The sequence below is a fragment of the Martes martes genome (assembly GCF_963455335.1).
Source record: "Martes martes genome assembly, chromosome: X".
NCBI lineage: Eukaryota > Metazoa > Chordata > Mammalia > Carnivora > Mustelidae > Martes > Martes martes.
Genome location: NC_137897.1, coordinates 10,797,336 through 10,811,266, shown reverse-complemented (window position 1 = coordinate 10,811,266; position 13,931 = coordinate 10,797,336). Strand labels below are relative to the sequence as shown.

At 42.4% G+C, this 13,931-nt stretch overlaps 1 protein-coding gene across 1 annotated transcript in view; it reads right to left on the bottom strand.

Moving 5' to 3' along the window:
- Positions 1-1,174: 1,174 nt before the first annotated feature.
- The window catches only part of BMX (BMX non-receptor tyrosine kinase), a 42,452-nt gene continuing 29,695 nt past the window's right edge, over positions 1,175-13,931 (bottom strand). Inside the window, exons 14-18 of the mRNA XM_080795885.1 lie at positions 11,683-11,899; positions 10,776-10,840; positions 7,105-7,223; positions 4,028-4,185; positions 1,175-1,644 (exon numbers count right to left, since the gene is read on the bottom strand). Of these exons, the coding sequence (XP_080652011.1) occupies positions 1,570-1,644; positions 4,028-4,185; positions 7,105-7,223; positions 10,776-10,840; positions 11,683-11,899 (634 nt within the window). The 3' untranslated portion in view covers positions 1,175-1,569. The remainder of the gene's footprint in view (positions 1,645-4,027; positions 4,186-7,104; positions 7,224-10,775; positions 10,841-11,682; positions 11,900-13,931) is intronic.

Sequence of the window (13,931 nt, the reverse complement as noted above, 5' to 3'; positions counted from 1 at the left end):
AGCCCTTCTCTTTCCCTCCTTGACGTTACAGGAGAGACCGTGAAGTGCTTCAAAAGAGAGAAAAACCTAGGGGCTCAGAAGCAGGCTGTGGAGGAGGAGAGTTCCGGGAATAGTTCTAAAGCAGAAGTACCTTTTGGTATTCACAGCGAGAAACTGAAATAGTACTTCTTTTTTTTTTTCTTCTTAAGATTTTTGTTTATTTATTTGACAGAGATCACAAGTAGGCAGAGAGGCAGGCAGAGAGGAGGAAGCAGGCTCCCCGCCGAGCAGAGAGCCCGATGCGGGGCTCGATCCCAGGACCCTGAGATCATGACCTGAGCCGAAGGCAGAGGCTTTAACCCACTGAGCCACCCAGGCGCCCCTGAAATAGTACTTCTGTCCCTTTGTGTCAAGATAGAACCCGAAACAGAAATGTCAGTCACCAAACTAGCCAGATGCCCCAGGGCCCCAAACTCAAGGATAGAAAATGATTAGAAGGCAACAATCAATTCTAGAAATAAGACTGTGGTTACACTGTATCCAAGTTGATAAGGATCAAGGTTTAAAAAAAAAGGCATCAAGTTTACCTTAGCATCTTTAAAAATTTGCTCTACGTGGAAATATATTTAGTATCTTCTTGAATGATATTATTTAATTTTAGTTTTATATTTGCATGGCATACATACATGACCCAAAGAGTCACTGTTTGAATCTGGAAGTCAGATGAGAGTTGAGTCATTTGGATTGAATATGGACCACCTAATGAGGCCCCACTGTAAAAGGAGGTCCCCTAGGGCAGGGCTGACTGCACAGGAACATCTGGAAGCTTCTTAAAGAAAAAAATTCTCAGGCTGCGCTCAGACTTGCTCTACCTTAGTTCCTAAGGAATCGTGTGTGTGTGTGTGTGTGTGTGTGTGTGTGTGTGTGTTAGGGATTTTATTAGAGAGAGAGAAAGTGCACATGAGCAAGGGGAGTGGCAGAGGGAGAGCCAGAAGCAGGCCTCCCCCCAGAGCAGGGAGCCCGACTTGGGACTCGATCCCAGGACCCTGAGATCATGACCTGAGCCAAAGGCAGATGCTTAACCCACTGAGCCACCCAGGTGCCCCGGGAGTTTATTTTAATGAACTCTCCTTTTGATTTGCATACACATTAAAGTTTGACAGTACTGAAACATGAAAGCAAATGTCCACATTTTGGCATTTGTTAATATCATATTTAATTATCAGGATAGTGACTATATAAGGAAAAGAACAAATATCCAACAAAGAACATTTCAATTCTATCTGATCTTTACACATGGTACACACTCTGTCTACCACAATCAGAAAATATGCTTCTGCTATAAGCTGGGAAGTGTAATAATATTAAAAGGAGCATACACAGAATTATTAATTTGACCTAAATTTCAAGGAAATCTTTTGTTTCTTACCTTGTTCATTTTGAGATACTACAACAGGCAAACAGCACACAGAATGCTATTAAGAAGAACTAGCTAAATTACATTGTCTGCACCTTGCTACTTTCCTTAAAAGTAATGAAAATGTTGGCCAGCATTCACATGAGCTCTCATCAGATCTCCTAATTTCTTCTTCATGGCTTGTCTTTTTCCCGAAGTGGTTCAATGGAAGCTAGGAGTTGCTGAAATGTGGGACGCTTTTCTGGAAGCTAAATAAAAGAAAAAACCAATGGTTTAGTTTAGGAAAGGATTAAAAATAAAATATAGAAGATACGTATACCTCAATCCTAAAGCTGGTGACTTTTTTAGTGTGGAAACACTATGGACATTTCCACTAAAGACAAAACAACTAGAGCCCTAAGAATTGGAAAAGGAACAGTAAAAGTATCTTTATTTGATGTGGTTGTATGCCTGGAAAAACCAAGAGAATGAATGATAGCATCAACCCAAATGATAAGGAATTCAGCAGGAGAGCAGTATGCAAAATTAACATATAAAATCAATAACCTTCAGGTACATGTACAAGAACCAATCAAAAGACACAATGGAAGAGAAAATTCCATTTAGAATAGCAATGATATCAAAATAAAATACAAACAAAAATGTAACCCCTCAAATGAGGACAACTTTAAACACTGCTGAAAAATACAAATGTAGACTTACGCACATAGAAAAATGTTGTTTGTTCTTGAAGAGGACAAATCAATATCACAAAGATGTAAAATTTCCCTAGTTAAAATATAAACTAAATACAGCCTCCCCCAAAAGATGAACAAGTTTGTTTCAAGCTGGACAAATTGATTCTCTAGTTCACAGGTTTTTAAAGTATGCAGAAATAATAGCCGAAATGAATATAACTACACTGGAACTAAAATTTAAAAAATTAAAAATTTGAACTCAATTTTAAAATATGTATATAAAAATAGCTAGGAAAGGTATTAAGAAAGGCGAGTAATGAGGGAGTGCGAGCCTACTTAGGATTGACACATACTATAAAGTCTCAGGGCTAGCTCATGAATAAAGAGCAGAGAACAGAAGAGAGTCCCCAGGTAACCCCAAATACATATGGACATTTCCTATGTTAGATATTTAGGCACCATTAGATGGTATCTTGTCCCTGGGAATGACATGGTCTTCTAATGATGCTGCAGCAAGCAGGTAGTCAATTAAAAAACGAGATCTTTGGATCCATACTTCATACCATATACGATAACAAACACAAATTAGATCAGAGATCTACATGTGAGAGACTGAAGCCATAAAAGTATTAGAGGAGAATCTGAGTGAATGTTATCATAATCAGGGTCTGGGGAAACCTATCAAACTTTAACTCAGTTTCTAGAAGCAATAAAAGCCAATATTAATAGAGTCGACCGTAATTTTTTAAAAATCTTCTGCATGGCAAAAACTACCATAAATTCAATCTAAGAGGTAAGTGACAAACTGGGAGAAAATCTTTACAGCTCTCACAGATAAAGTACTAATCTCATTCATAAAGCGGTCTTTAAAATCGAGGTGAGGGAAACAAAAAACCTGATCGAGCAAAGGGAAAAGATATGTCCTTTAATTGTCCGAAATCCAGAAGCTTGAAAAATGGTCTGTGTCAGTGAGATGGAGGGGCAACTCCCAAGGAGGGGATTTGTACGCTCCTTTTTTCGTAAGAAAGGCAGGGAAACACACACACACACACACACACACGCTCACTTTTGTGCAAAGAAGTACAAGAAAGATAAATTGGAATCTGATGAAAATTGTCAATGTTCCTCGGAAAGCTGTCAAATAGAACATTTTAAAAGTGGGGGACCAGGGGCACCTGGGTGGCTCAGTGGGTTAAAGCCTCTGCCTTCGGCTCAGGTCATGATCCCAGGGTCCTGGGATCGAGCCTCGCATTGGGCTCTCTGCTCAGCGGGGAGCCTGCTTTCCCGCCTCTCTCTGCCTGCCTCTCTGCCTACTTGTGATCTCTGTCTGTGAAATAAATAAATAAAATCTTAAAAAAAAAACAAAACAAAACAGGGACTCTGACACTGGCTAGCCTAACTCGTATTAGCTGTGTGACCTTGGGCAAGTCACTTAACCTCTCTGGGTCTCTGTTTCCTCTTCTCTTAGTTTTGCTCATGCTAGTTCCTACTTGATAGTGTATAGCCTGATGAATAAATGAGTTAATATATTTTTTTTAATTTTTATTTATTTGACAGACAGATCACAAGTAGGCAGAGAGGCAAGCAGAGAGAGAAGGGAGGAAGCAGGCTCCCTGCTGAGCAGAGAGCCCAATGCGGGGCTCGATCCCAGGACGCTGGGATCATGACCTGAGCCGAAGGCAGCGGCTTTAACCCACTGAGCCACCCAGGCGCCCCAAATGAGTTAATATTTATGAAGTACTTAGAACAGTGCTGGGTATACGTTGTTAAACAGCACCCACTTTGCTATGTTGCTGATTTTCAATTATGAACGCTTGAGGGAAGGGGCTCAGGGCCATTGCACCTGCTGTGTAGCAGGTGTTTTCCCTCATAAATGCCTCGCCCCGCGGTGTCCTGGGCAGCCACCCTTGCTGCACCTGATGCCCCTTCCAGCGCCCCCACGCGGTGCACTTGCCTCGTGCCAGCAGCTGTACATGATCTGGTAGATGGTGTCGGGAGCCAGTTGGGGCCGGTAGAGTCTGTGGCCCTGGGAGACCTTCACAACCACCTCGGAGTTGTCATACAAGTCATAGGGCTGCTTCCCCAGGCTGAATACTTCCCACATCAGGATCCCTGCACCACACGAAGGGGGACAGGCAGACAAAAAGGAAAGAGAGCCCATGTCAGAAGGTACAGAGTTTGTTGAACGAGCTTCACACACCACATCAGGAAGGCTACGGGTCACAGCGAGGGGCCCCTGGGAAATGAGGCCTAGCAAAAATGACAGGGTATGGAGCGTGGAACTGTACCATCACTTCTGGGGCCCAGGGTACCCTTCTCCATGTTCCCGGAGCCCAGGGTGCCTGTTCCTGCCGGTAAACGGGTCAGTGGCGAAGGTGGCAGCAGCAGGAGCTCCCTGGGGTCAGGATTCCTGGGTAGCTTCAGAGAGGCGACTGGGGCCTCGTCCACCCACAGAGTCAACCCCCGGCTCCAGCCCAGAGGCGTGATCGACTGAAGTCCTCGCCGTTTCTTGTTCTCTGCCTTGGCAGTTGTGTGCAACAATTTCAATGCACCGTCAAATTACCTTCCCGTGGAAATGTACAGATCAAATCATTGACAAAATTCCTCCTTCTTGCTTCGGTCCTTCCTAATATTTTGGGAGTCAGGTGTCCTTTTGAGAATCTGATAAAAACCAGTGGCTCTCTCGTGGGAAAGTGAACGCACAACATTTTTGTGTTCGGTTTCTGGATGTTCATGGTGTCCTGAAGCCCATCCAAGGTCACTGCAGACTCCGGTTTTAAAAACCGGGTTCTGGTCATGGTGGTTGAAGGTGGCACTTCGGTTGGTTAGATGTGGCCTTTGAGGCTCAGTTTTGCCTCTTAGAGGCTGGGCAAGTTTCTTGGCCCTTCTCGGAGCAGACTTCCTGTCTATAATATGCAGATATTTGCAAATCATACGGTTGCTGAGCACGCAAAGAGCACTGGGACACTAAATGCTCTCTAAATGGTGGCCAGTGTTCTTTCACCCTGACCAAACCAGAGAATTTCAACAGTCAGCCAGCTTCAAAGCTTTGGCAAGCCAGAAATATGTAAGAAGGAAGAAAATCATTCTAGAACCGTAACTGAAGTACTAAACTTCAAAATTTCTTTGACTTTTAGATTTTATGTAAAATATTTACAATAAGGCAATATTGTAAGTTGCTGTGCCTATATATATATATATATATATATGTATATATATATATTTTTTTTAACGACCCTCTAAAACAACCATCCAAAAGTATACTGCTCCCTTCACAGTTCTGTCTTTGGAAGGTTATCCACTTATCTCAAAAACAGTATCATTGCTTCAAATATCTGTGGGGCCCCTTCTTTGAAAATTGCTTTCAGAGGCCCTGATCCAATCTGAGTATCCTCATTGGGGACATATTACTTAAGAACAGATTTAGTTTGTAGAAATAGCCAGAATATATCTGGAGCCAACTTCTAGGATGAGTCACCAAGCAGGGTAATGTCATTTTTGGGTCAAAAACAAGCTGTAACTCTTGAGTAAGGATACTGATTTTTAAAAGCATCTTTCATAAGGCATATCAACACCAGGAGATTGAAACTAATTTGGACAAGTTAATCAGCCCAGAAGGATATCACTTATTCACCACAATGCTATCTTTGTGGGTTTTTTTCTTTTTCTGTGTATGTTGGATTTTTTTAAGTGTTTGATACTACTTTTGCAAAAATAATACTTATTTTAAAACTGTGTGTTGGGGTGCCTGGGTGGCTCGGTCAGTTAAGCATCTGCCTTCAGCTCAGGTCATGATCCCAGAGTCTTGGGATCGGGCCCCGCATCAGGCTCCCTCTCCCTCTGCCTGGCTTTCCCTCTGCTTGTTCACTCTCTCTCTGTCAAATAAGTGAATGGAATCTTAAAAAAAAAAGTATGTCATATAAAAAAATGGCTAACTAACTTTCCTTTTACTCATGCAGTCTTTTGGATGTCATATAAAAAGTCAAATTATGCTTATGGATCAAGACAGACGTGAACTAGATCTCAGGTGCATTTAATATATCCATAACTTTATGATAATTTGGATGATTTATCTTGGATCCATGTGATGGTGATTATAAACATAGTGTAGAAAGATATCAGAAAATTTACCAAATCACAACTTAAGAATCGTTTCCGTTTTGTAATGACCTTTACTAATAGTGTAGAAAGATATCAGTGTATCTTCCTCACAGTGTAGAAAGATATCAGAAAATCTACCAAATCACAACTTAAGAATCGCTTCCGTTTTCTAATGATCTTTACTAAATTTCACTATAGACCTTTAATAAAATAGGGGTCAGCAAACCTTTCCTGTGAAGGGTCACATAATAAGTATTTTAAACTTTTGGGGTCGTACAGTGTCCCTGCCACCTGCCCCATTCTGCTGTTCCAGGACAAAATCAGACCCAATACAGGAACGAATGGGCATTGCTTGTTCCAATAAAAATTCATGTACAGAAACAGTCCCCCAGACTTGGTCCTGGCCCAAGGTTTGCTGACCTTTGATCTGGTGATGAATTTTAATGAGGACCCGAGCTGATATTGGTATGGGCTAAAGACAGCACTGAGTCAAATTTGGGATTGGCACCAGGCACGTCCAAAGGGTTGGTCCCTTCCGAAGGGAATGGCGGTCACGGCTGCTTTCTCGCTGAAAGTCCATGACTACATCTCAAGCTGTTTAACGTTTTGGACTTCACGCAAACTCAGCTCTAGTTCTCAATGACTCCTTTAAAACTGTTCGCAGTTTTCAGTGGAGGAGATTTTATCTCCTCTGGTTGGATACAAAGGCGCTAGCAGGATGCGGATTTTCTACAGTAGGGGCAGACATCCCGACACTGGCCCAAGCAAAGGTCCCCATCATCTTCAGTGTCTCGCTTATCTCCGACCGTACAGGTCCTTTCGCAAGTGCACGGGGCTTTTGCTAAAAATGGATGTTGCTGCCCTTGTGGTTTCCTGTTGTGGAAGCGAGCTTACAAAACAGGGCTGGGGCCCGTGTGGCCACATGCTTACCGAACGCCCACACGTCTGACTTGCTGCTGTACTTGAAGTAGTGAAACACCTCTGGGGCTGACCACTTGACCGGAAACTTGGTTCCTACTGAGCTGACGTACTGGTCATCAAGAACATACCTGTGGGGGAAAACATCAACACAGACCTCAAGTCACTAGGCTGTGGCAGGTTGATCAAGGACATAGAGCCCCGCGGTCTCAGGGGAATGCCTCAACTTTCTAGAACTTTCGCTCCTTTCAGTGTGTAGCTCAGCCAAAGGCTGCTTATACGACTTGTAAGCCTTACATTATAATCAACTTTGCAAATACTAAAATCCGAATGCAAAACCATTTGGGAAATAGAGAAAAACACAAAAATGTCAAAATAAAATGACTCAATCTCACCCTGAAGATACTTTGTAATTCTAACATTCAAGATACATCTTGGCTTGTACTTTCCAATCTTTTGTTCTACATATAATATGCACAAAATGGGGTTTCTGCCATACTGAGGTTTGCTTTTTCCCCATGTGGTTACGTTTTCTTCTGCGGCATGTTTAATGACTGAATAGCATTCCCTCTTGTGGATTAACGGCGTCTGGTTTCACCTTGTAAGTTGCTTCTAATCTGCTGTTATAAACAACGATGAATGACAATATCCTCTGGAGGTATGGAGACCATAAAAAGATATATTCAAGAAGTATGCACTATATAATAACGATAAAAATAGAAGCAGTCTCCATGTCCCCATGTTGAAGAACAATTAAATATGCTATAGCCCCTTACTGCAGTAGAACAGTATGTGGCCATTTATGAAACAAGATATTTTGGTATCTACCAAAATAAAAAAAATGCCCATGGAAAACAGGCATGTGCAAAAGTAGGTATCTAGAGTGTAATTCTATTTGAAAAATTTAAGTCCAGCATAGTTAATGTACAGCGTTACATGAGTTTTAGGTGTACAGTCTAGTGATTCAACACTTCCATGTGTTACTCAGAGCTCGTCGAGGTCAGTGGACTCTTAATCCCCTTCACCTATTTCACCATTTTTGTGGAAACAAACGATAAATGCACAGATTTGTGTATATGATGGGGTGTACTCAGGAATGAAGTGTGAGAGGACATCCATCACATGTGTAAGCGGTAGTTACTCCTAGTGCTGAAAAGGAGGGGAAGGGGTAGGGGGCAGACTCTACTTTTCCTTTATATGCTGTTGTGTATACTTCTTACAATAAGCATATATTATATTTCTATAACTAATAGAGGGGAACCCCATGTATTTGCCTAGAAAAAAGCAAATAAAGACTCTTAAGAAAAAAGGAAAATGAGGGGTTCCTGGGTAGCTGAGCCTCGGTTTTGGCTCAAGTTCTGATCTCAGATTGTGGACTCTGAGCCCCACGTCTGGCTCTGTGCTCAGCAGGGAGTCTGCTTGGGATTTTCTCCCTCTGCACCTCCCCCCCCCACTTGTTCTTGCTCGCTCTCTAAAATAAATAATAAAATAAATCTTTAAAAGAAAAGGAAAAGGAAAATTATGAAGACTGAAATTCTGGATATACTTTACACACCAAAAACGTGTTAGAGATATTTACTGTAGCTTAAAATGTCAGAAAATCTGGTTTTGAAAATCGTTCTTTGAACTATTAATAATATTAATATTTGTATTATGTGAATAATATATTAATATTTATTTAACATATGAATATTTTACAAGTAGAATAGGAATATTAATAGCAATAATCACACTTTCACAGGATTACATAAAACCCCTTCCATACGTACCCCCCCCGACCCCCTCAGCTCCTCTAGACACCACAAGACACCCAGAAACTACCCTAGTACTGGGTCCTGCTCATGGCTTAAACCTTCCTTCAAGTCATCAGGATCAAGCGAAGTCACAGGCTTTCTGAATGGCGTCGCCACAGGACCTCGTGACCAGCAGGGCCTGGCGCCTGACCTCCAGGATTCCTTATTCAGAGCAAGACTCCCTTTTCCTAAGCTACGAAGAACTTGACAGTATATTCCCCGGACGCTGGCACAACGGCCAATATTCCCACTTTGAGAACAAGGTGGGGATCGGTTTCCCTGTCTTGGGAGCTTCTCCCCACCCTGTGAAGCCGCGAGCAGCTCTTTCTCTCACATTCAGAGAGTAGCACAGCTGGAGTGTCGGCTCAGGAGGCTTGGTGTTCGGTGGTTGGGGCGATGGCGAGGAAGATGCCGCTCAAGGGACATCTTGACAGAGGTTGAGGTGTCCCAGAAGAGGAGCGCTTCACAATACTGCGTTTTGGAGAACACTTAAAAAACCAGATCCTCCTGGGCGCCTAGCTAGCTCAGATGGAGGACGTGTGACTCTTGACGGCGGGGCAGTGAGTTTGAGGCTCACGCTGGGCCCAGAGCTTACTAAAACAACACACACAAATGAACTGAAAACCCCCAGATCCTCCCATGGTGTCTTAGGGCTAGGGATGCTGAACTGATTGACTAAGGGCCGGCCTTAGGCAACTCTTCCGGCTTCTTTGAAACCACACTATTCCTCCTCGGAATTATGTGTGTTTATGTTGAACCGACACAACTTGATGGCCGCACCGGGCCTCAGCGTCGACGTCCGCTTGCTCTCTGAGCGAAGCAGGCCCTTCCGAAGGCAGCGCCTCTCCCACTCATCGCAGCGTCTGCCCCAAGACCTCGGCATCATGCGGGTCCTCAGGAAATGTGTGCTGAACGGAAAGGCCCACGCGGGCCTCTTCGTTTGCCACGTAAAACCACGAACGCCGGCTCTGAGGCTTACACAGAAGGGAGATTCAGAATAAAGAAAACGGAAGACTCTTCTAAACAGCCGGCGTAAAACAATCTCTCTAAACCATAAAGTGGTGATAGAATGCCAGCTAAGAGAATCTCAAAGTGAACTCTCATGCCTGACTTGGTGATACAGAAAATTTAAGGACGTGGCAACAAAAACTTTCCTGGTGCTAATGCTATGCCTATTTGGATGAATATCAAGAGATAAACAGAAAGGGCTAAGGGAGCCTTGATTGACTTAAAAAATATAGATGTAAAAAACATTTATCCCAATAATCTGACTATAACATGTTACAGTTTTATATTAACATTTAATATATAATTTATAATTATATAAATCTATATATAGTTTATATATTATATATAAATTTCTATATATTAATTTTATGTATAAATTTCATATATAATTATATATAACTTATTATAAATAAGATATGTTATATATTTTAATATAATGAATAATTATATGTAATTATAATATATATTATGTCCTATGTATTTTAATATAATTATATATAATCATATGTTATATATTTTAATATAATTATATATAGCTAATTATATATAATTTATAAATATTTATTTAAAGATAACATATCTATTAATATTATTCTTTCCTGGAATTGTTTATATGTTTAAAAAAAATTTATCAGAGTTTTGAACGAATGAAAAGGGACTTTGGATAATTTCTGAAGAACAGCCCATCTTCCAGGTGAAGAAATGAGGCAAACCATGTTTCCTAGGTGGTCAGAGGTACTACGGGGAGGGAATCCAGGTTTCGAAACCCCCAGTCCAGACCACGTTCTCCATCGCCGCAAGGCCCACAGTTCTGCGGGCATTTAGATGTGAATGGAAATCTCTCTCTCATAGTTTGCCCCTTTGGGGCTGGAGCTGGCTTACCTTGTCATGCCAAAGTCAGACACTTTCACAGAGAGATCACTGTCTACCAAGCAGTTCCGAGCCGCCTTTGGAGGAAAAACAAAATTACCAAGTAATAAAAGCAGCCAAGAATCGCTCCACCTCAGAATCCAAGATTTTCCTTCTCTCTGGCAGAGTTCTCACAAAATCTAAGATCGCCTATCAAACCCCCAAATGTTGAGAAGTTGCCTTTTTTGCCTTTGCAATTCTCCATTTTTCAAAAGGAAACTGTGCTCCCATCAGTATTTTCACCCAAGCTGCCACCCTTGTCAAACAGCATGAAGGGGATTACACATTAAACACAGACCCTCAGCTCGTCAGCAAGAAGGGAAAAGTTATTTCTGGGGGTTCCTTCTCCACCACTGGGGTCCCACGCATTAAAAGGTGCTTCGAAGACATAAATGCTGGCCTAGCACACATGGCATGTTTCCTGTTCGGCAGAAGACAATCTCTGACGGTAGACAGCAGTGCGTACCAAGCAGAATGCACCCCCCCCCCCCCCCGCTCCCACCCTGAGCCAAAGACACACATAAATTTCATTTCCTTCTGGTTTTGTTTTTCTCCATGATGGTATTCATTGACTGCTTTAGCGCTAAGCCCTTCCTGGAGCAAAGGTCAACTTGGATTTCATGGTTGTGAGACACACTAAAATGACCAAAGTCTTTCCTTTTTATCTATTTTCCTCCATACCCCAACACAGCTACATAAATCATGACGGCTTCTTCTCTTTCTGTACCGTTCTATTTTATCTTATTTTACTGGGCAAGTCACAAGGGAGCAAAGTACAAGTGGAGATGCCTTCCTTGTCAGCCTTCCCAAGGGCCCCAGCACTGGAGCGGGGGGACCGTGGACCCCTTGCTTGCTTTGAAGGGCCAGTGGCTTTGCTTACCAAGTCCCTGTGTATGAACTGGTGGCTTTCCAAGAAGGCCATGCCTTCACACACATCGTAGCACATCTCTAAGAGCTGGGAGGTTTCAAGTCCTTTGCCATGACTCTTCAGGTAATTAAGCAAGCAGCCGTTGGTGATATATTCAGTCACTATGTATATAGGGTATTTCTTTGAACACACCCCGTAGAATTTCACCAGCTTGGGATGGCTGAGTTTCCTGGAAACCACAGATTTTCAAAGATTAGTACTCAATTTGCATACTCCATTTTCCAGATGTCCTGAACAAGAATCACACTCAGATTTGTGCTGGTTTTAATCTCCCCCCCACCCCTTCTACTTGAACAGAGAAAGAGCGGGGAAAATTGCGAATTTTATTCTGGGAACATCAGCCTTTGAAGGCAAAAGGAAACAAAAAAGCTGCCTCCTAGTAAACATTGACAACCCCAACAGCAGCTGGGCAGTTGTGGGTGCTGGGTTCGCCTGTCCTACAGAGAATCAGAGGAGCAAAGGGTCTATTGCTTCAGAAATGCCGTTGAGCCCCCTGGCATCTAGAGAATTCGGTGGCTGATCTTTGAGGAAGCTACACACTAAGGACAATCACTTCCATTTTAAAGGATCTCTTTAAACTCAGTTTTGAAGTCCAAACACTTCCTTCTCAAACAACAATTGTATCAGAATATGAGAGGTGCAGGAAAAATGAAAATCGTTGCCATGGTAGGAAAGTGAGATTAGCCATGATTTTTCTTTCTTTTTTAAAAAAAAATCATTTGACATTATTGCTACATTATCTTTTCTTTTTTAAGGTGTATTTATTTTAGAGAGATCAAGTAGGGGGAGGAGCAGAGTGAGAAGGAGAGAGAGAATCTCAAGCAGATTTCCCCGTGCAGAACCCTACAGGACTCTTTCCCATGATCCCGAGATCACAGACCAAGCTGAAATCATGAGTCCAACACTTGACTGACTGAGCCACCCAGGCGCCCCATATTATCTTTCAATAATAAATTTAAAAGGTGGTAACCACTTGACATAGCGCTTTTGGGTAGGTCATGACAGACAGACGCTCTGCTATTATGGTGTTTGTCTGCTTGTCCATGTAATTGTTCAATTTACAGGCTGATTCTTTAATGTTCAGATGTGTAAAGGAAATCTCAAGCTAACGTGTTGATTTCCAAATTTTTTAATGAGCATTTATTAAAATAGTTATTTTTATAGTTATAGTTAAATAGTTATAACTATTTATTTATTTATTTTTAAAGATTTTATTTATTTATTTGATAGAGATCACAAGTAGGCAGAGAGGCAGGCAGAGAGAGGGGGAAGCAGGCTCCCTGCTGAGCAGAGAGCCCGATGCGGGGCTCGATCCCAGGACCCTGAGACCATGACCTGAGCCGAAGGCAGAGGCTTTAACCCACTGAGCCACCCAGGCATCCCAATAGTTTTAACTATTTAAATCATGATTTTCCTTCCTTCTTAGTTTAACGACATGCCTTATCAAGTTGCTCAAAGCTACGAGCTCTGTTAGGCCTCTTTTAGCTCTTTTAGAGAATGGCCTGGAACTCAGCATTGCTCCCTGCAGAGGGAAGGCTAGTGTTGGGACAAGGTCCCTCACCCAAAAAAGCTGTTCCTTGAGTAAATTCAGTCACTGCCCAGGGGCCATGTGGTGGGAACACCATGGCAACTGCTACTGCCCACAGGATAGGCCTCAATATGACCATCACAGCTGAGCTATAACGTTCTCCCCATAGGCTGCTGTTTGACTTCCTTCTTTAAGACTAGGTGATTTGTTAATGACCTTTTATGATTCTGTGTGATTACCAGTCCTCTAATAGCAAACAAAAAAAATGTTTTGAAATTACACCATGACACGGGTTACACAGTGAGCCCAAGGGAGTTTCTGCCAGCTTTTTTCTGTCCTACAGAAGGAGGACATTGCTGGTCTCCTTCCCAGTTTTGGGACAGCATAGTTGCCAAAGGCAAAACAGGCTACATAATTTGCAGGGACTGGTATGAAGTGAAAATGCAGGAATCCTTATTTAAGAAGTAGGAAAAATTTCAAAATGGCGGGGCACCTGGGTAGCTCAGTCGGTTGAGCATCTGACTCCTGATTTCGGCTCAGGTCCTGAACTCAGGGTTGTGAGATCGAGCCCTGCATCAGGCTCCACATTCAACAGGGAGTCTGCTGGAGAGTCTCTCTTCCTCGCTGTCTGTCTCTCCCCTGCCCCATTCTCTCTCTCTCTCAAGGTAAATAA